Source organism: Megascapheus bottae, chromosome 15 (assembly GCF_031878675.1).
Source record: "Megascapheus bottae isolate mThoBot1 chromosome 15, mThoBot2.hap1, whole genome shotgun sequence".
In the NCBI taxonomy this organism is placed as follows: Eukaryota; Metazoa; Chordata; class Mammalia; order Rodentia; family Geomyidae; genus Megascapheus; species Megascapheus bottae.
In genome coordinates, this window is record NC_143523.1 from 18,753,727 (window position 1) to 18,774,811 (window position 21,085).

A 21,085-nucleotide genomic window follows, 5' to 3' on the forward strand; every position below is an offset into this window, starting at 1 on the left:
TTATTCCCTTTGGTAGATTTTATACTCTTGGAAGTTTGCAGCCCTTATAAGCTACATCTTACTCATCCCTTGCATCATAAGCATCCTGTAATTTACAATCATAAGCACTTTTCATTCATTAATGTCTGAGAGACAACAGACTGTAGTAGCTAAATACAAAAGTGTTAAGACAAGATGTGAACTATGGAGAATTCTTCACACAGATCAGACCTCAGTTTCCTCATGTTATAAAAGAGGGTAAAATTATTTTGCAACTCTGAAGTTGAAGTACATGGCATACAGTATTTATTATAGTTATTGTATGTATTGGTATGAATAAATTGATACTTTCAAGATATTACCATTGTTACCTAGTAGTGCCTAATTATGATTATTTGCTAGTTGCCTGACGTCTTTGCGGCTAGCTAGTGATCTCTGCTACTAGACTCTGCACACAGGAGATATTCAGTAGAAGTCAAACAACAATAATAATAACTAAGTAACATGAAGAATGATCACCACTCTGTATGAATTGTATCTTATTTGCCATTCACACTTAATAGCTGAAGAAACAGAAGCTCAAACAAACTCAAGAACTGCATCTGATAAGATGACGACACAGAAAGCAAATGATGGAATTATATGTTACATGCATGCGTTGTGTTGATTGTTCTGGTGCTGTTGTCAGCACTGGTTTTCCAGCAAGGCTCGATAGTTTCTTCAAAGACAGGGGATCTGCTTGGATACGCTGATGTGCAGCATTTCTCTGCACAGCCTTTCTCCTCACTCTATTGCCTCATGAGAATCATAACGAGTGACATCGAAAATCATGGAATTCTGGTCTCAGGAGAAATAAAGCTTGCTTCCCCAGAAACCACTTAGCTGTTCTCATTGAGTCTTTGAGGTAGGTGAATGTCCAAATAGCTAAGGTTATAGAATTTATGTTTAGCTTTGCAGGTAGCCAGCAAAGTGGAGGACTTCATTTTCACATAAAGGAATCTCTGTGGGTGCCAGGGAAGAATAGGATTCTTCTCATTGGTCTTTTGCATATAGAAAAATGTGCCAAACATCAACTGCTCTCCAGTGCCCAAATCTGGCAACATGGGATGCAATTTCTTCCTATTGACACACTGGATTTATTTCTCATTCCTCTAAGTAAATAGTTAAACCTGCTGTGGATTCTGGTGAGTCACATACCATCTTCTCGCCACCTCCGTCCACAACTCAGAATTAGCCATTGCTAGGAAACCACAAATCCCAACTCAATCCTTTTACCCAGGCTTGACTCCTTTCAGTGGCTGGATGTCATTAATTTGAGAGCAAATTATTAGAATCCTGGAAAACAGTTCTAAAACGCCTGCAGATTTATGATGAAGTCATTTCACAAAAGGTCACAGGCAACCCTGCTATAATTAAATCTTTCATTAATTTTTAAAATACACAATAACTTACAAATGCAGCATAAATTAACCAGATGACCTTGAAGAAATTATTTAGAGCATGGCTTCATCAGAAACCACTATCTAGCAATTTCCTGAATTTTTGTTTTACAGGCAAGACTTGTCAATTTTTCACTCTTATTTTTTTATTGGCTTCCAGCAGGATGTTTACCTGAAATGGTGGAATATTAATTTACCCAGTGCATTGGTCAGTGCTGAGAAGTGATGGTGGGTAGGTAAGAACCTTCCTTCCTATAGATATTAAGTCCAATGGTGGAGTAAGTGTGCCCAGCACAAATACCGGGCTAAGTGCAGCACCTGCCTTTTTCTTCTCTGGGAGAAGATTTTTACAGGTATGCTTGATGAATGTTTTTCCACTTGCTCATTACAGAAAGAATTCATTCTCATTAGAGAAGTATTTGCAAACTATAAAAAATCTATAGATGAGAAAATAAAAGAGTGCTTTTGATGTCCTCTTACATTCATTGACAGTATTTCCCATACTAGGAGATAAGAAATAATCAGAAACCACAGCTAGTGCTAGGATCTTTCAAGTTTAGAGGTATCCTGTGGCCTAACACAAATAAATATCTACCTCTCTCTGTGCCCCCCTTCTCTCTCTCTCTCTCTCTCTCTCTCTCTCTCTCTCTCTCTCTCTCTCTCTCTCTCTCTCTCTCTCTCTCTCTCTCTCTCTCTTCTCTCTCTCTCTCTGTGATATAAATCAAACCACCACTACCATGACAAAACTTCAGAATAATAGAACAGATATCATAAACACTAGAGCTGAAATAAACCTCATACAAACTTATCATTTCATCTGCAACAGAGGGAAACAGTTTTTTGAATATCAACTTCCTCCCACTTGGGGACTCAACTATTTTCTTTATGTATTAGCCAGCTTCTAGAAGTCTTAGATCAATGCCTACCAGTACACATTGTCAAATTAAAAAAAATACTGAATGTTATGGAACAATAGAAAAATGTGGACTGTATCAAGTAGTTCTATAAGAACTGCGTTTTCAATTCTTTCTGAAAAGCCTGGCTCCCCATGCCTCCTTTTGCTTCCTCTTACTTGGAAGTCTCCCTCCCTCTCTGTCTCCATGGAGGAAGCTCCTGATGGTAAATTTCAAATCAAAGCAGAAGGAACAGTATTCTGGGAAGGGCAGCCATCAGTTTCTGCTCTCCAGAATTTCGGGCCACATCCGTGGCTGTTGGTGTGTGTCCAGGCCTCCTGATTGTTTTCCCATTAGGGTGTAGATGGGATTAGTGGTAAAGGAGGTCAGCAACTACAAGAGAAATTGCATTGAGCAAAAGTGAGACATGAACTAGATCTTAATAGAAACAGGCAGGGGATCAACAGTGTGAATTCTGCAAGCAGAGTCGATGTCAACTGCATGATACAATGACCAGTGAGATGATGGGAAAAAGGAAGATGATACGGAGACATGAGGAAGGAAAAAAAGCATATGAGGAAAGAGTGTAAAAAGCATTAAAATGGAAGGAGTAAAGAAAGAAAAGCAATTTGTACATTTGTGTCCAAACAAGCCTGATGATTGTTTTCTCAAAACTAAGACCTGTCAAATAGATTTGAAAATTCAAAATCTGTTAAGAGCAAGAGGTTTTTTATTGAACTGCTTGGGGTTCCCTTTTTTCTTTCTTTTGTGTGGTTCATTCCCTTCTGTCATCGTTTATGATTTTTGTACCCTTTGTCTTGTCTACAAGTTTATTGGATTGGGGGAGTAGAAGGGGAAGCACAGAAGTGAAACGACAGGTGAACCAATTCAGCAGAGGAATCCACTAGACACTATGCTAGAAATGAACTATACAACCTTGGGGGGGGAGGGGACTAACTAGAGAGAATGAGGGAGGGAGTGACACAGTTTGAAAGGGAATGTGCTCATTACTTGACTCATGGAACTGTAACCCCTCTGTATATCATCTTGACAATAATTTTTAAGTCAAAAATTGCTGTCTATAAGCCAGTAAAAGTCAGGCACTGTGTGATGAAAGAGAATGGAACTGAGGGGAAGATGGATGTCTGCGGCTAGATTTTAAAACGGGAGAAAGATATGGTTATCGGAAGAGGCAGAAAGGCTCATCTAGTTTTCTCTATGTCACTTCATTTCACTTCTTTTGAGTCAAATCTCAGAGTAAAAACCACAGAGAACCAGAAAAGATGGAAAAGCCAGCACCTGCTCTCAATGTGTGTCCCCTTCAGTGGCATAGAGTTCACCCACTGGTATCTGCTGAGCATCAATGACATACACATACTTCACATCCCACCTGGTGAGGGATGGTGAGAAGATGCAGCTCAAACCCTACAGTCTTCAGATAAACCTCTCCCTCTTCAAAGATGACCAGTAAGTAGAACAATCAATACAAGTAGGACAAATCAATGCAAGAACCATTCCATTAGTTCTGGTGCCTATTTGCAGGGCACTATTGGACTATTGGTGACAATGCTTATTCCTCTCACCCAGCCATGGCTCTTCTGAGCACATTTCTAAGAAAACTTCATCCGTGGATTTAAGCTAGAGGCTTGTGCAAAGATACAGCAAGGACAGTTTCTAATCATGTAAAACTAGAGAGAAACAACCTAATTAGCAACTACTGGTAGGGAGAATGAATAAATAGTGTTCATTCATATCTTGACAGAATGTCATGCAGCAATAGAAGTGCCTGGATTCAAAAGACAGGTCTTTCTTTAAATATATATGTATATATATATATATGTATATACTGAGTAAAAGAGATACATCAGAGAATTGTATTATTCATTTATTTTGCCAGTCCTGGGGCTTGAACTCAGGGCTTGAGCACTGTCCTTGGACTTTCTCAAGGTGAGAGCTCTACCACTTGAGCCACAGTACCACTTCTGGCTTTTTTCTGTGTATGTGGTACCTAGGAATCGAGCCCAGGTTTTCGTTCATGCTAGGCTAATCTCCCGGCCCTATATTATTCATTTTTAAAACACAAAACAGTACCTATAGACTCATTAAGTAGTAAAAGTCTCATCCCTTATTCTAGAAAAACCCATGGAAGGAAAATGGCCCTAAGATAAACAATACTGAGATCAATGATACCTTGGATGTCCTCTGTATTTTACATAAATCTGTATACAGAAGCACAGCTTGTGCACTTGTATTAATTTCAGATAATGTATAAAGAGGTGCTTAGGTTATTCTTTGTGCTTTTCTATTGTTTTAATATGAACATGAAGAAAACAAAACAATTATGCAATTACACAAAATCAAAATCAGGGAATATCAAGTATATCATCTTAGAGTTCACTGTCAGTAACTCACCTTCTTCATCTAGGTTCCAATTTCTGTTAATAACACCATATTGTGACGACTCTATCAAGTGACTGCTCCCTTGACGAAGGCAGGGCCCTCATGGGCCAGTCACCTCTCAGTAGCACCTCCAGCTGGCAACTAAGCCTTCTATATGGTAAAAACTTAGAGGGTGGGAGGCTGGGCAAGGGGGGGGGTGGGACTAGACTTTATATCTAAACCAGAACAGAGTAAAAAGTGAAGATGGTTTTGTTGCATAGCTACTATAGATTAAGCTCCATTTGTAACCTTTGTTCAAGTCAAGTTATAACCTAGAGGCTCAGTCTGGGCTTTTACTGGTTACCTGTTTTTGATGGCCCCTAAACTAACAGCTGTCCTAAAATGTTCAGAGAAACCAAAGGGCAAATGAAGAATTCTACTTAATGTCATGCGAACATCGTGTGGGATTCAAATGTGTCCATCAATGAAGTTTAACTGGAAGGCACAGGTGCTCGTTGCTCTACATATTGTCCCTGACACCATTACTCTTGGGATTGCAACAGGAATAGCTGCAATGGAAACACTGTGGCCCGCAGAATATAAGTCTTTACCCATGGATCCTTTGTGGGAAAAGTTTATTCACTTCTCCATTCATTAACCAAGGAATTTTTGTTTTTTTCTACCCTTGCAGGTGGTGAATTTTTTAACCATTAGACTTGAGAGAGACTATACAAATCTCTAATGCGCCTTAAAGGAGGTTATTTCAGTTCATCCCCACATCCCAGAGAGGAGATAGGAGGCAAGAGAACTGAAATCACATGCCTGAGAGCTCTCCCTGCAGGCTGGAATTCAAGCTACGACCTCAGCCACCACCCACATCCTCCTGAGTCCACACAGCAATCACCTTGTCCAAGAAAGTCATTTATCCCCCCAGGACACTGCCTGCCCCCAAGTCCATCTCTAAAGCCCCTCTGCAGGCATGTGTTCAGTCACTGAGTTCCTTGGCAAAATGAGAGTAGGTCTGTGGATAGGCAGCAATCCCCTGACAAGCTGAAGATTGTGAATAAACAGCTCCCCCAACACACATCCCAAGAGGCAATGACTTAGGAGTTCCACTGGATTTGCTGATTACTCGAATGACTTACTTTGGGCAAAGTAAAATCAGGCTCTTCCAACAAACAACAGAAAATTGAAAAACAGATCAATGGAAGCGGCTCTGGTTCATTTCCAATGACTTTATCAGGCACAGTTACTAGAAGCTAAACAATGCATTTAAAGCTTACAGCTAGACTCCCGCATCGTGCTAAAGCTGTCCATAAAAGTATGCTCCCCACTAAGCCTGTGGTCACAGTCCTTTAAGAAGAAAGTTGGTATTTGTACTCTTAAAAAAAGACACTTTTGCAGTCTTAAGAGTTTCCATAATTTCTTGGCAAAATTGTTACCTCTTCCTTTCCCTTTGACTATTTGTTCTGGTGGCAGCAAAATGAGTCAGAGGTTTTTGCCAATTAGAAATATATTTGTGTGTGTGTGTGTGTGTGTGTGTGTGTGTGTGTGTGTGTGTCTGTGTGTGTGTGTGTGTGTGTGTCTGTGTGTGTGTGTGTGTGTGTGTGTGTATACATGTGCAAGCACACGCTGGTGCTTAAACTCAGGACTTGGGCATTGCCCCTTAGCTTTCTTGCTCAAAGCTGGTCTGGCACTCTTCCACTTGAGTCACTGCTGGAATTCTGGCTTTTTTGATGCTCTGAGCTAGGAGTCTCATGAGCTTTCCTGCCTGAGCTGGCTTTGAACCACAGCCTTCAGATCTCAGCCTCCCGAGGAGTAGGATTACATATGTGAGCTACCCATGTCTAGATTTATAAAAGGAGCCAGCAGAACAGTAGGTCCCAGGAATTTGCTGGGGGCAAATGTAGGGTTTCTTGCCTCTGAGTTTCTTTTCTAAGGGACAGACACATTCCTACCATTTCCTGCTTGCTCACACTCTGTCCATCAGCGACAACGCCTCTCTCCCCTGCTCTGTCTAGTCAGGAAGCCCTTTGTAGCTACCCTGCTTCTAATCACTTCTTTGCTATCCATTGAAAATAACCATTTGTTCCATATCTTATCATTTAATTGTTCTCTCTTCTTTCAAGTCTTTATCATACGTTTCAAACAAATTGTGAATTAAAATTCAGACATGGGTCAGTTGGGAAACTAGAATAGGGTCCCCACAGTGGATGCTCATCAATTCTTAGTGACTAATTAACCTCCTTCCACGAGGTAGTGGCTCCTTATTGAACCATCTTAGAGAATGTTCAATTTTAGCTCATGTTCTTTGCTTGTACTTCAGCTCTTTTGGAACACAGAGACTGAACATTGAATTTCTCTGAGCTTCAATGTGTTCATCTGCCCAAGGATACGAATCTTATCTGCCTCGCTACCTTGTTGGGACACTTCAGTGAGAGCAAGTTTGAAGAAGTGTGGATGTGGCAAGTGGTACAAGGATGGTGATGAGTCGATAGATTCTGGTTGCGGTGTTGGATAGAACTCTGCAGACCAGACTGAATTCTCGTTAGGCGTTCTAGCGGTTCACTCACTACTTTCTTTTTGAAATACTGAACTTTTATACTTTTTTTCTGGATTGTTTCCTGGTTCCCCCTGACTCTTGTAAAAAGATGTAAATCACAGCCAATTGGTTCCAACATTTCCTCTTAAGACAGAATTTCAGCATTCAGAAAAGAGATTTTTCATCTGATCCTACATTGAATCTGATCCCTCCCCCCAAACTTTTCCCTTAAAGTACTATTCTGGGGGAAAACCACCTTTCATGAAATGGTAGACCAAAACAGCCCAAGCTTATAAGAGCCACAGATATCTCATGGGCGAACGAGTTGCTGCCTGATACCACAAGAGCCCTTTTGGCTTGTCAATCATTCAGCACTGTTCTTGCGCTTAAATAATAAGAACGGTCACATTTCACTGTGAATTAGTCTAAACTAGATGGCTCCTATCAAGGTTACCAGGGAGACGTTGAAATATTAACGTTTGAAAAGACAGCAGAAAAAAAGAGCAATAAAAGCAAGGAAAACTCAGGCCTTGGGAGCTGAGGACTGTCTTTTCCATGCATGCTCCCTGCAGAGCTACCGGGCCACCCTGGACAGATTCTTGCACAAGGAAAAGGAAATCAGGAATCAGTCCTATACTTATACTCCAGCTGTCTGTTAGTGCACATTGCCTGTTCTGCACCTGTACTTCATAACCCCCAGATATACACCTATTTGCAGAGCCAGCACCTGTTCTGATTCCTATCCAACCTTGGACCCCTGTAATATATAATTACTGGATTCTGATTGTAGCTGTTTGGAATCTCTCAGGTGGTCTATAATCAATTTCCTATGATGCTGGAGCCATGGAACAGAACAGTCATAACAATCATAATGTAGGTTGGATTCTTGGGATTCATTTGCTTAGTCATTCACTTATTTATCCATTTAATAATTCATTTATCCAATATATCTATACCACTAAGCTTTCTGTGTTAGCATAAGCCTGGTGTATTTCACTAAACAGACATGATATACAGAGATCATTCCTTGTGGGTAATTAAATGGGTGCATATGTATATATTTCATCATGCACATGTGTGTATCTGTGTATCAGGGTGAGTGTGGAGAGGGAGAATGCCATCTTTGTTCATTTCTGGTCCTTCAGGTATTGCAAAGAAAAAAATAACATATGGGCAGTGACAATATATACTGTTGGAACACTGCCCGATCTAAAGGCTAAATAAGTATTGGCTAGCAAAACTGATACTGAAGTTGAGACTTGAAAGATGCTTAGAAGTTCAGTTCTTCAATAAGGAGAGAAGGTATATTCTAGTCAGTCAGACACCAAAACAGAGAGCCTGGGACCCTAAAGACCCACTCCTTCAGAGAAGTGTGGTCAGATCATTTGGGCCAGAGACACAGTCCTACAGAGATGGCCAGCATAGATTCTTGCAGGCAGCCAATGTGTTTGGACTCTCTCCTATAAGCAATGATGTCTATCCATGTTTTGAGAAGAGAGGTCATTCCACTAGACCTTCAATGTAAAGATATCCCTAGAGTATGCCATGACCTAAACCCCTTTACCTCCTCTTTGCAGCCAGCCTTGCTGATTTGTGGCTTTGTGTTCTTTCCTTTGCCTTCAACAAATGATTACTGCCTTCCTACTGTGCCCACCTCCTCCTTCTGGGCTGTTTACATTTCTGAAGAAAGCTGTTAAAATATGCTCTCTTAGAAGTTATATCTACATACTGCCTATTAACCTGGTTTTCTGATGAAGATTTGCTCTTCCAAATTTAGTGGATACCTATTACATTTACGTTTCTTCCTTCTGCTAATCTTTTGGCCATTCATAGGGTTTCTAGATGGTCAGCAATGCCTCCACTTATTACTACGTTTTCCCCTCCAAACTCTTTAAAGGAAGAATTAGTCAGATGACAGTGTCTTATACTTATAATCCTAGCTATTCATGAGGCCTCAGATCTGATAGCAGTTCAAAGCCAATCTGGACAGATAACTTCTAGAGACCCCTTGTTCCAAATAACCACTAAATACCCAGAAATGGAAATATGACTCAAGTGATAAAGTATTCGCCCTATGTAAAGAAGCCAAGTAATAGGAGGATGTCCTGAGTTCAAATTCTGATAGTAGCCCCCCACACACCAAAGAATTGCATTAACTTATTTAATATTTTGTTAGCCTATAGGCTCTCACACATATTAGAAGCTCATGAAGTTTTATTACATATATGAATTGGCCAAATCAAGGAGACCAGATAAAGCAGTAAGACTTTACTGCAGCCATTTTTTTTTCTCTGCTGAACAGTGGGTCAAGGTTAACAGTAAGTTCACAGAACTTAAATGGTCTACATCATCAGTTAAGTTTTTCAATTCAGTGGTCTGGCTAAGAATTCTTGTCTCCAGATGAAAATGAACCCTTCTCTAGAAGTTTCTAAGGAATATGCACACATATGTATGTACACAAGTCCCCCTTCAGTTCTTTCCACTGTATGCCACAAAGGAAAACTCTAGCTGACACCCTTCCTACTGTTCGAATAGGTCCTACATTGTTTAACACAGGGGAAACTAATTTCACAGAAGCTAAGAAGAAGTCTCCTAAATTTTCTATACATATTTTGATGAATGTTTCCAAGACCTGCTTTAATTTCATGAAAAGCCAAATCACTCTCTCCCCTCCAAGATTTCCTATATATTTATGCTCCATTCTATCTTGATAAGCAAGACAGAGGAAGTATAGAAGCCTTACCAAGCTCTTGCAGGTCTGTGAAGAGAGGAAAGGAAAACTGAATGCTATCTCATCTCTTCAGTAAATGGTTTGGCCTCGAGGTCAATCTCACTCACAGCCATGTGACTAGCTAGACTCCACATGAAGCTGAGAGAAAAAATTATTGCCATTTAAGATGAAATGAACACAGAATTTAAACTGTAGCCTTTGACTTTCTGGGGAAAACCAGAAGAACATGGAGAGACTGGTATTGTTTAAAGGAAAAGGAACATGCAATGGTCAAATAGGTCTTATATCAAAGGATACAGGGCCCATTATGAAATCAGGAGAAAACAAAATCAAGTCCTAGAAAGGTATAAGTTTTACCTCTTATATCTAAGTGAAGGATAGGAAATAATTTAAGAAAGTCAGGAAACATTGATAGACAGACAGACAGGCAGGCAGGAGTAAGAACAAGATACCCTAAAAGATGGAACCTCAGTGACCTACTTCCTCCAAATAGATCCTACCCACTAAGGTTTCCAGAACTGTCCAAAAGAGCACATCACGATGATGATGGACTGGCCTTTGGGATATACAATTCATAACCAATATACAATACCATAAAATCCCCTCTGTAGTACTTCAGCTAAATTTCCTGAAGAGAGAGAGATTTCAGAATGTCAAATGTTACTAGGAAGCAGGAGGTTTGGATTCACACATAAAGCAATGGAAGTCCCGCAAGGATGCTACCAAAGGGACATTCCCCTGCCACAGGTTTACATAGTTCCCTACCTCCAGTCTGGATGAATGAACCCTGAAATCACTTTCTTTCATTTAATGTTCCTCACTTCCCAAACCACTCCATGGTGTTCCTCCCATCTAGGGAGAGCCGTGGTCAGTCAATGCTCTGGACATGAAGAGGATGGGAAGGTTGGAAATGGCAAAGTCATGAAATCTGGATCCAGACTAAAATTTTATTGAAACTTCAGGGCTACAGTTCAGGGCTTTCAGGGAGAGAACAGAACATAGTCATTTGCATCCAAATGCAATCACATCTCAAAATCCATCAGTATTAGATTATAATTGATTCTAAATATTTTAAAAATATTTTAAAGGAATACTTAAGCACAAAAGAGTAGAGAGCAGTATCCACTAGAATAAGTCCAGATCTATCTCTCCAACAAGTACACAGGCCCATGACCTGAGTCCTTTTGTCTGCTATACTTTGTCCCACGAAGGTTAATGTGTTACAGGCTTGGTTTCCAGTTTTGTGCTATTGGACATGGTAGAATCTTAAAGGGGTGGAATCTATTGGAAGGAAATTATATTACTGGGGGCAGAATGTCAGAAGTTATTAAAGAGACCTACTTCTTCTACTAACTCTCTTACTCTCTTGCTTCTTGCCTGGTCATATGACAACAGGTTCTTCTACCTCAGACTACTGCCGTGGCATACTGTCTTACCATAGGAACCCAGAGTGAGCTAATCTGCCATTGAATAAATCCTTTAAAAATGTCAACCTGGCCTGGAGAGGTGGCTCACACCTGTAATCCTGGATATTCAGGAGGCTGAGATCTGAGGATTGCAGTTGAAAGCCAGCCCGGGCACAAAAGGCTGTGAGACTCTTATCTCCAGAATCACTAGAAAACTGGAAATGGGGCTGTGGCTCCAGGGGTAGAGTGGTAGCCTTGAGCTGAAGAGCTCAGGGACAGCACCCCGGCCCAGAGTTCAAGCCTCATGACAAAAAAAGTCACCCTAAACTATTCTTTGCTCTTTTTGAGCTAATTATTCCATAGTGCTGGAAAATGTAGGTATGACAAGCACCACAGGTTAACAAATGGTCTTTATTTTATCAGAATGTCTCTCGGCATTCTATCCAGTGTTCAGTTATGGTTTAAAGTATTTCCGTCAATGGATCAAGGAGGTAGTGGCAGAGTTGGTTTGGTGACTCAGTGTCATAACCAACTTACCCAACACAGACACATAGTAAGAATAACAGTAGGCCATCAAATTCTAAGAGGTTTAAATCTGATATATTTTTAGAAAACAGTAGCAAATTACTATTATTATTAAGTACTTCAGCGTTTATTTTATTTATTTTTTTATTTTTTGCCAGTCCTGGGCTTCAGCTCAAGGCCTGAGCGCTGTCCTTGGACTTTCTCAAGGCTAGAGCTCTACCACTTGAGCCTCAGCACCACTTCGAGCTTTTTTTCTATATGTGGTACCGAGGAATTGAACCCGGGTCTTCATGCATGCTAGGCAAGCACTTTAACCACTAGGCCAAACTCCCGGCCCCTTCAGCGTTTATTATAGCTTTAAGATCTATATCCCAATCTTTCTATTCTTATCGAAAGAAGTATTTTTACATCAAATTAATATGAAGTGGAACAGCAACAACAGCATGGTGTGTGCAGGAGGGGAGAAGAGGAGAGAGAGAGAGAGAGAGAGAGAGAGAGAGAGAGAGAGAGAGAGAGAGAGAGAGAGAGAGAGAGAGAGAGAGGGAGACCTCTCTGTTCTCACTAGTTTGGAAATGGAGAAAACACAACTAATAACTTTCTGTCTGATTGAGTTTGGGATAAATGGGAATGGATTTGACTGTTTTAAAATCCATCAATACCTCATTGTTCAATGAGCTTTTTTGAATTGGTGGATATGAACATAAACATTTCTGTTTTCTTGACTATGATATACTGACCAAAAATATGATATACTGTTGGCTTCCCCATGGAAAATCTCAGAAGGCCTCGGAAGTAGAACCAAGATCTCTGGTCCTCTTTGTCTTTTTTAATGACAGTAAAAGATGTACTCACGTCATGATGTGGGTCTCTACTCCTGCTTCCACCAGAGCTCCATCTACGAAGAGAGGATGCACAGTGAAGCCATATTTCTCCCAGGAGTGGCCCTCATCAAAACTCACCCTGGGATAGGAAAAACACAGGGAAGAGACAGCTGAAAATAAAGCCACAGTTTTTGGCGATCACTTATCAGGTTATTAAATTTTCCCCTGTATCTCACTCTGACAGTTAGGATTATCAATAAGTATTAATCTCCAACATCTCCTTATATTATTATGAGATTTTGATCAAAAATGCATTTTCCAACTCAGGCAGAGATAACAAGAACCAAAGAAATATTTCAACATATTAGAATTTATATATATATATATATACATATTTTTTAACCCAGCAGTAGGACTTAGTGGCTGGAGCATTGGGTTTCAAGTACTCAGGAAGAAACCTGAGGTTCCATTTACAGCACAATCAATTCAGCCCTTGGAGTTTCTGACACAGACAAATTGACTAGTGCTGGGTGTACCCTATGGGAAAGGGAAAGTATGGCTTTCGGATCAAACTTTTAAAAAAAAAGCAATTTCCTATTAGTTCAAAATGGATATTGGGATCACGCTCCCCCACCACCCCCAAAACCACATTAAAAGGGAATGACTATGGAGTGTCTGAGATGTCAGAGACAGCTGAGCTGCCATAAGCCACCATTTTTACTTGTCCAACTGTAAGAGAAAGTTCTGCAGGTAGCTAGCATCTTCACTTCCTTAAAGGATGCTGCTTAATGGAAGAGACCTGGACTTACTCTGAACACTAGCTTCCTTGTCTTTCCTAATAGCATAAAGGGAATCCTGCCTTTCTATTTAACAAAAGGATACACGTCAAAGACTATCTCCTCTGAGAAGTTAGTGGGGGCATCCTCTTTCCCAAGATGGCATTGAGAATATTTTCATTTTCTGTTACAACCAATGAAGAAAAGTTGGGCTGAAGTGGCTATAACCTTACATATGCAGGAAATAGAGCTCTGAGGATCCTAGATAAAACTAGCCACTACAGGAAAATCCCTGAGACTCTTATATCTCATTAATCAATAAAAAGCTGGAAGCAGAGGTATGGCTCAAGTGGTAGAATGCCATCCTTGAGCAAAAAAGCTACAGACAGCACTCAGGCCTTAAGCTCACGTCCCAGGCCTGGTGCCATACTAAAGAAAACAAAACCCCAAATCTTGTCTCACTTTTAGTTCTTCTCTAGGTCCACATTGTAAAGCTTGAAATCTTTCTTACAGCATGCAGTACTTTTCCAAGTATCTGTGTTTTACTGCGTGATGATTTCTCAAGACCATTTGGATCTCTTGATTCGATAGTATAAGCTCTTGAAGGTCAGGAAGGAAGTATACCTTATTTATTGAATATGCTCCTAATACCACACATGATCTTATTACAATGTTTCTTCCCTTCTATTTATCAGAAAAATTTGTCTTGAACTCCAGTAAACTATAAGCTACTGTGTGTGTGTGTGTGTGTGTGTGTGTGTGTGTGTGTGTGTGTGTGCACGTGTCCACACTTGCCAGTCCTAGGACATAAACTCCGGGCCTAGAACTCGCTCAAGGCTAGGGATATTTCACTTGCGTTTCAGTTCATAGAGAAGAGTCTCATGGACTTTCCTACCAGGGCTGACTTCGATCCTCGATCCTCAGATCTTAACCTCCTGAGCAGCGAGGATCAAAGGACTAAGACTGGTGCCTCACTGAAATGGTAAGCTTTCTGAGGTCAAAGACATACCATTCATTTCTATATTCAATACTCAATAAAACACCAAGAATACAGTTGATAAAGTACAAATGCCAAACGAATTAAGTGAATGAAACAAGAAATAAATTTGATTTTTTGTCAGGATAATGTATAGAGGGGTTACAGTCAATTAGTGGCTGCATTACTTCTTGAACATTGATACCCCTTCTCATGTTTTTGGCCCACTTTTCCTCCCTTGACCCCCTCCCATAATCGATCTGATCATTTTTTTCCAAGTATACTCTATACATGACATGTGGGATCTAATTCTCCCTTAATAGCTAACTTTCATGCTCCACGATTCATTTCTTTGTCTCTTTCTTTTTTGACCAGTTTTCTCTGTCTTATTCTGCTTCCAATATATACATTAAAAACAATAACAAAACCAAACCCTTTACCAAGCTAAATTAACCAGTCTGTCAGACTGTTTAATGATTTGTTTTAATGACAGACCTAGACAGATGTCCATAAATGGAAAGTAGACAGTCTGTCATAAAAGATTTTTAAGAGTGCCTGAATTACCAGCATGTCTTCAATTTTAAAGGCATGGTCATTTCATCCTTTAAAGACCTAAGCTTAAGGTTAAGTAATTATTTAAAGTGGTACAAAAAGAGTCAGGAAGATCAAAACTGCTTCTCATAAAAATGGGATTCTTATTTCAAAAGTAAAGAATAAGAAGGAGGCAGAGGAAGAGGAGGAGGAGGAGGAGGAGGCAGAGGAAGAGGAGGAGGAGAAGGAGGCAGAGGAAGAGGAGGAGGAGGAGGAGGAGGAGGAGGAGGCAGAGGAAGAGGAGGAGGAGAAGGAGGCAGAGGAAGAGGAGGAGGAGAAGGAGACAGAGGAAGAGGAGGAGCAGAAGGAGGAGGAGGAGGAGGAGGAGGAGGAGGAGGAGGAGGAGGAGGAGGAAGAGGAATAACATTATCAGAAATGGACTTTATCTCTTGGGCTCTACACCTCATTGTTGCCTAAAATAATCATAGTTCTTTCAGAGTCCATCAGAGATACTAGCCAGTTATTATGTTTTTTAAATCCAAGGCATAAAGAAGTATTTGTTTAGGGATTGGGTGTGGGTTCTGTTTTATTTTTTGATGACTAGGCAGATTGGTTATTGTATTTATAAACAGAAGTACACATTGAATTCAAGACCTCATTCTTTGCCTCATTCAAAATTTCCTTACTGATAAGGGTTCATTATTATCATTAACAGAGCAAACTTCAGGGCATGTTACCTGCATCCCACCAGAAGAGCTTTATCCAATGGTAGGTATTGGCAGGCAGCCAGCTTTAATTCATATAAGGAGGAGAAGATATCCAGGGGCAGACAGTCAGGGTCCACTATAGCCTTCTTATATCAAGATAGAGGATCCAAGGCAAAGCTAAGCCCAATGGTAGAAGACTGAGGCCCAATGTATAAAATAAAATCTTACGGAGGGAGCAGACACATATGCCAGAAGGAAAACTAGAATTGGAACAGAAAACCAATTTACACCATTGAAATCTGAGAGTGATATGTGTAAACACAAGCAAGTGGATAGGTCTTCAGTTGAGCAGCAGTGAATCTGGTCAACACACCACTTGGAAAACCAAGACTGTGCCACAAGGGTTTGCTTGCTCCAAGATGAAAAAAATCCAGTACTTGTCTCAGGTTGAGACAGTTAATAAGAACAAAACTAAACAAAATTCTCTAATGAAACCCCATACACAATAGAAATTTGTTGTTAGAAATTTGGGTCTGGTTGACCTGTCATTTATAATGACTAAGACCTTAAAACTCTGTGTGTGTGTGTGTGTGTGTGTGTGATGTATGTATGTGTGTATCTGTGATGTATGTATGTGTGTGATGTAAGTATGTATGTATGTACTGAATATTATTACAGAGGGATCCACATTCTTCTCCTAGGCCAATAGTCAATTAATGTCCAAGACAAAGAAAGTGAAATGTCTTATATGGGATATTCGTGAAATTGAATTTAGTAAGATTGCCAGTACTCAAAGAAAGAGTACTAAAATTCTGGCTTACTTCTAAACAGTAATATTATAAAACTCCAGAATTAAAACTTCATTTTCCCAATCGTTACTATGCCCGTATAGCTGAGTGAGTTGTAGTTTCACTTTGAAGGATAGAGCAGAGAGGAAGAAAGGATAGCAAGGCTGAAATGGAATTTATGATCCGATTACAGGAGAAAATATACCAAGAAACTGCCACAAAAGTAGGAATTAGAAATAAGAATTGTAATGACAAAGTGATTTGTTAGTGACCAGAAAGCTGCAGCAGCAATTTAAGAAAGTTCTCTCAGAAGAAGTGATATTTAACTGAGACAGGAATGATAAGAATAAGGACCTAGCCATGCAGAGATGTGGGGGAAAGCAACTACAGAGGAAAGAGTCAATATGAAACGAATCTGCTCTGTGGGAAGAAGAGAGAGGAGGCCATGACTCTGTCTTAAGGGAAAATGAAACAAAATAAAACAGAAAATAAAGCCAAAGCCAGATCATAAAGGACTTTCGTCTTTTGTTGAAACAAAATAAACATCAGAAATTCCACTCCTTGACATGTCCCCAAACATCCAGAAACAAGGACATACTAAAGCTACTAGCACAACCATGTTCACTGTAGCACTATTTACCATAGCGAAAACTCGGAACCAACCCAGATGCCCCTCAGTTGATGATTGGATCAAGATGTGGTACTTATACACAACGGAATTCTATGCTACCATCAGAAAGAATGGCATCGCCCCATTTGTAAAAAAATGGAAAGACTTGGAAAAAGATCATATTAAATGAAGTAAGCCAGACCCAAAGGAACATAGACTCAATGGTTTCCCTCATTTGTAATCATTAGTACATATCTAGGACTCTCCTAGCAGAGGATTACAATAGCTCAAATCCTAGGTACATAAGGTCATATAGGATGAGACTAAATGAAAGGATCTCTAGGATATAGAAACAAGAGATTTATCTTGTATGATTGCTGTTCTTAACGTACTATGTTATTTCTTTTCTCTTTTTTTCCACTTATGGTTAATCCCATGTGGTTACTGTTTCTGACTTTGTTACCTGGTTTATTGTATATATGGTTATTTGATTATTTGAAATAGGAAAGGGAAGGGGGGGAAAACAAGATGATTGGGAGGGGGGAGGGAAATAGGGACAAAATCATGAGAAGGGTATCAATGTATAAGAAGTAATGCACCTAATATCTGGAGAATATGACTGTAACACCTCTATATATTACCACAACAATAAAAATAAAATTAATTAATTAAATAAATAAATTTGATTTCTTCAAACAACTTTTACTTCTCTGTGGTAGATGATAGGATAGATACAAGTAGATACAAGGAAATGAATTGGAAAGGCAGACACAAACATAGTAATTAATTGTGAAAGACCAGGTAAGAGATCAGACTTGAATAAGGTTACAGCAGTGGAGTAAGAAAGAAATGGATTTATATATACTTTTAGAAGAGATGTTAATAAACTTTAATGATGAAATGTATATAGTCTGCATTGGCAAAAGAGAAAAAAATAAGGAAAACATATTGGAGAGCAGATAAGTCACTGAGAGGAAATGGGTAAATGCAGGGAAAGCAGGCTTTGTTTTCTCTGTTTCTGCCTAGGTTCATGGCAAGATTTAAATGCTTTCTGCACTTTCCCTATTTTGATGTTGTCAAGACAACTTTGGGATGGATGGATGAAGATTTTTTTAATTAATTTATTTTTCATATATTTTTATTGTAATTAATAGAAGGATTACATTATATTCACCAGATAGAAGGTGCATTACTTCACATACATTGATACCCTTTTTCATGACTTTGTCCGCATTTCCCTCCTCCCAACCCCACCCGTCATCTTGTTTTCCTCCCTTCCCTATCTACTTCAAATAACCAAATATACATATATACAAATATCAGATAACCAGGTAAAATACTGTAACAATATGAGATAACCAAGGGACAGAAAAAAGAGATGAGAAATAACATAGTACATAAGGACAACAATCACTCATTAAATGGCTTTCATTTCTATATCCTGGAGGTCCTTTCATTTAGCATCATTCTATATGGCCTTATGTATCTAGGTTTTGTTCTATTGTAAATCTCTGCTAGGAGAGCCCAAGGTTTCTACCTGGATCATGATTTTTGATCATATTTGAGGATGTGGATTTCCAAGCCTCTTACAAAGTAGGATCATCTTAAAGAGAAAGCTTAGCTGAAAAGAAATGTGACAAAAACAAATCTGTACGCTTGATGAGGAAAGAACACTAATGAAATGATACATTTCTCTAAAAAATGGCAGGAGGCTGTCAATCAATATTTTCTAAGGATCATGACAACTAATCAAGCCATTACAAATCTAGTAGGTACTCATAGATTACATGTACAAGAAAGGAAATTACCCTACTACCAGAGCCTAAATACTATGTTCAATTTCAATCATATGAAAAAATTACGCTGATAATCAGCGTGATTTAAGGTAAAAACAAATTGTTCTAGAAATGGGTTATATGAATTGTAGACAGCTTTGCTGAAAAAAAAAGACAAAGAACTGAATCACATTATCTTTTAACTGTTTCACTAAATAAGGATGCTCCTGCAAAATAAAAAGATACACTGTTTACTACTGAAAACAGGTAAACACATGAAATTAGTGGGAGTAATTATATATATGAAGCTATCAATTTAAAAATATACAGATAAGGAATAATGCTTTCTATTTTTGTGACTCTTCTAAAGAGAATAGTCAAACACTTCCACATGAGAGTATAAACTACCAAGGAGAGCTTTCTGTTCAGTAGAACAGAAGAAGCCCCTATGCTAGTTCCTGGCAACTAGTATATATTTAACACACATACAACATAAATGAGCAAATACATAGAATCTGTGTAATATAGCCCGTATAATCGTTCCCCAGAATGTAGGAAAGATAGACAAAAAAATGTTTGGAGGCCCTTCCCAACTACACAATCCTAGAGTCACATGTAATTCTAGAGCAGATCACATTGCATAGATCTGAGTGGCAGAATGAAGGTCAATAGGCATAAACTAAATAGATGATCATTGTAGCCCAGCACTAATTAGTAAGTCTCATACATGAGCAAAAATCACAATCTTGGATATTTGCCAGTTGGTCTTTGGAGATGTTACAAAAGTATTTATTATTCCAGATCACATGACTTCTAGAACACTTTTGTATTTCAAGAGTCTAAGATTTCCTAATATTCAGATGAGAGAAACTACAATGAACAGAATACTCAAAGAATCACCAAAGTCCTTCCCAATGAACAAAAGCACAGAAGTAGTTACTATGGTCTTTGAGAGTCAATGTTTCTTCTTCCAGCCCTTGCCCCTTTTACTTTAATCCAAACGTATGAGATGCTGGCATATTACCTCTTGGAAGTTCTTCAGCATATCACATGCTCTTTTCCCTTCTCAGAGATAGGCATTGGTCAGATTTGTTTTCATGGGAATATTTCACTGAATAAAACCAAATGCTAGTGCCCACAGCCATTTATGGATAAACATAGAAACACAAAAAGCCAGGTGATGTTTTCCTTTCTGTTTCTGAGGACATCCCATTGAGAACAGACAAGGACAACTTATCAGGGCTACATGCTTATTAGCCACCCTATTTTGAGTTTTCATTAAAGCACTGTATTCAGTGGGGCTCTATCATTCAGGTCCCTCTAATGCTTCTAAGGGACAAAAGTAACACTGGATGGAAGAGTTTATCTGAAAATGGCACTTAGGTTCTAATCTTTATGTATCTAAATGTACCTGGTCACAAATGGATAGGTTCATTCGTATGCTGTTTTGTTTTCATGCCCACCTAGCTCCCTATTATTTCAATTTGTAGCAAACAGCATGTTTTGTTAGACTAGCTAAAGTTTCCCTAGCTTTTCAATTATGACTCCTATTTTCTCTGAAAAGCAATGTATCTATTATTTAAGTCTGAGATCTGTTATACCCTTGGTGAGAGACTAAGCAAGCCAGTGTCCTTTTCCCATGCATTAAGATGTGTGTGTAAATAAAATAAAGGCAGCCTCAGATCTATAACAGAAAAGAACAGTGAGCAGATTACTTAACCTTTCTTCCTTTAGAGATCAGCTATTTGTTTGCTTTGAAGACTGTGACTTAATTAGAAGCCACCAGTGATGAAAACACGCTGAGTTTCAAGGCTTGTATTTCATAAGCAGAAGACAAAATCAGTCAGCCATTTCATAAGAAAACGTTGATGATAATGCAATGGCCAAGCCCTTACAAAATATTCACTTAGCTTCTGAAAGAGAAGAACAAACTACAGTCCTGAATAAATTAGTTTTTAATATGCATACTCAGTCGCTAGCATTTAACTATATATAGGAATTACTTTGGAGAATGGCATTGATGGATATGCAAGTAAAGAAAAACCATGTAACTGAGTTCAGAAAAGCATTTGTAGCATTGGTGGTAAGTGGCAGTGTCAATTTCCCTTAAATGGAGATAATGCCATCTCAAGAGCTTTGTTTAGATAGTCTTTACTGTTCTGTAATGTGGCATAGACAAATAAATGGAAGATGTAAAATTTAATGAG

At 39.1% G+C, this 21,085-nt stretch overlaps 1 protein-coding gene across 1 annotated transcript in view; it reads right to left on the reverse strand.

Moving 5' to 3' along the window:
* Positions 1–21,085, reverse strand: part of Sorcs3 (sortilin related VPS10 domain containing receptor 3) — a 380,666-nt gene that overhangs the window by 59,300 nt on the left and 300,281 nt on the right. The window contains exon 14 of the mRNA XM_090345517.1: positions 12,747–12,854. Coding sequence (XP_090201643.1) covers positions 12,747–12,854 — 108 coding nt within the window. The remainder of the gene's footprint in view (positions 1–12,746; positions 12,855–21,085) is intronic.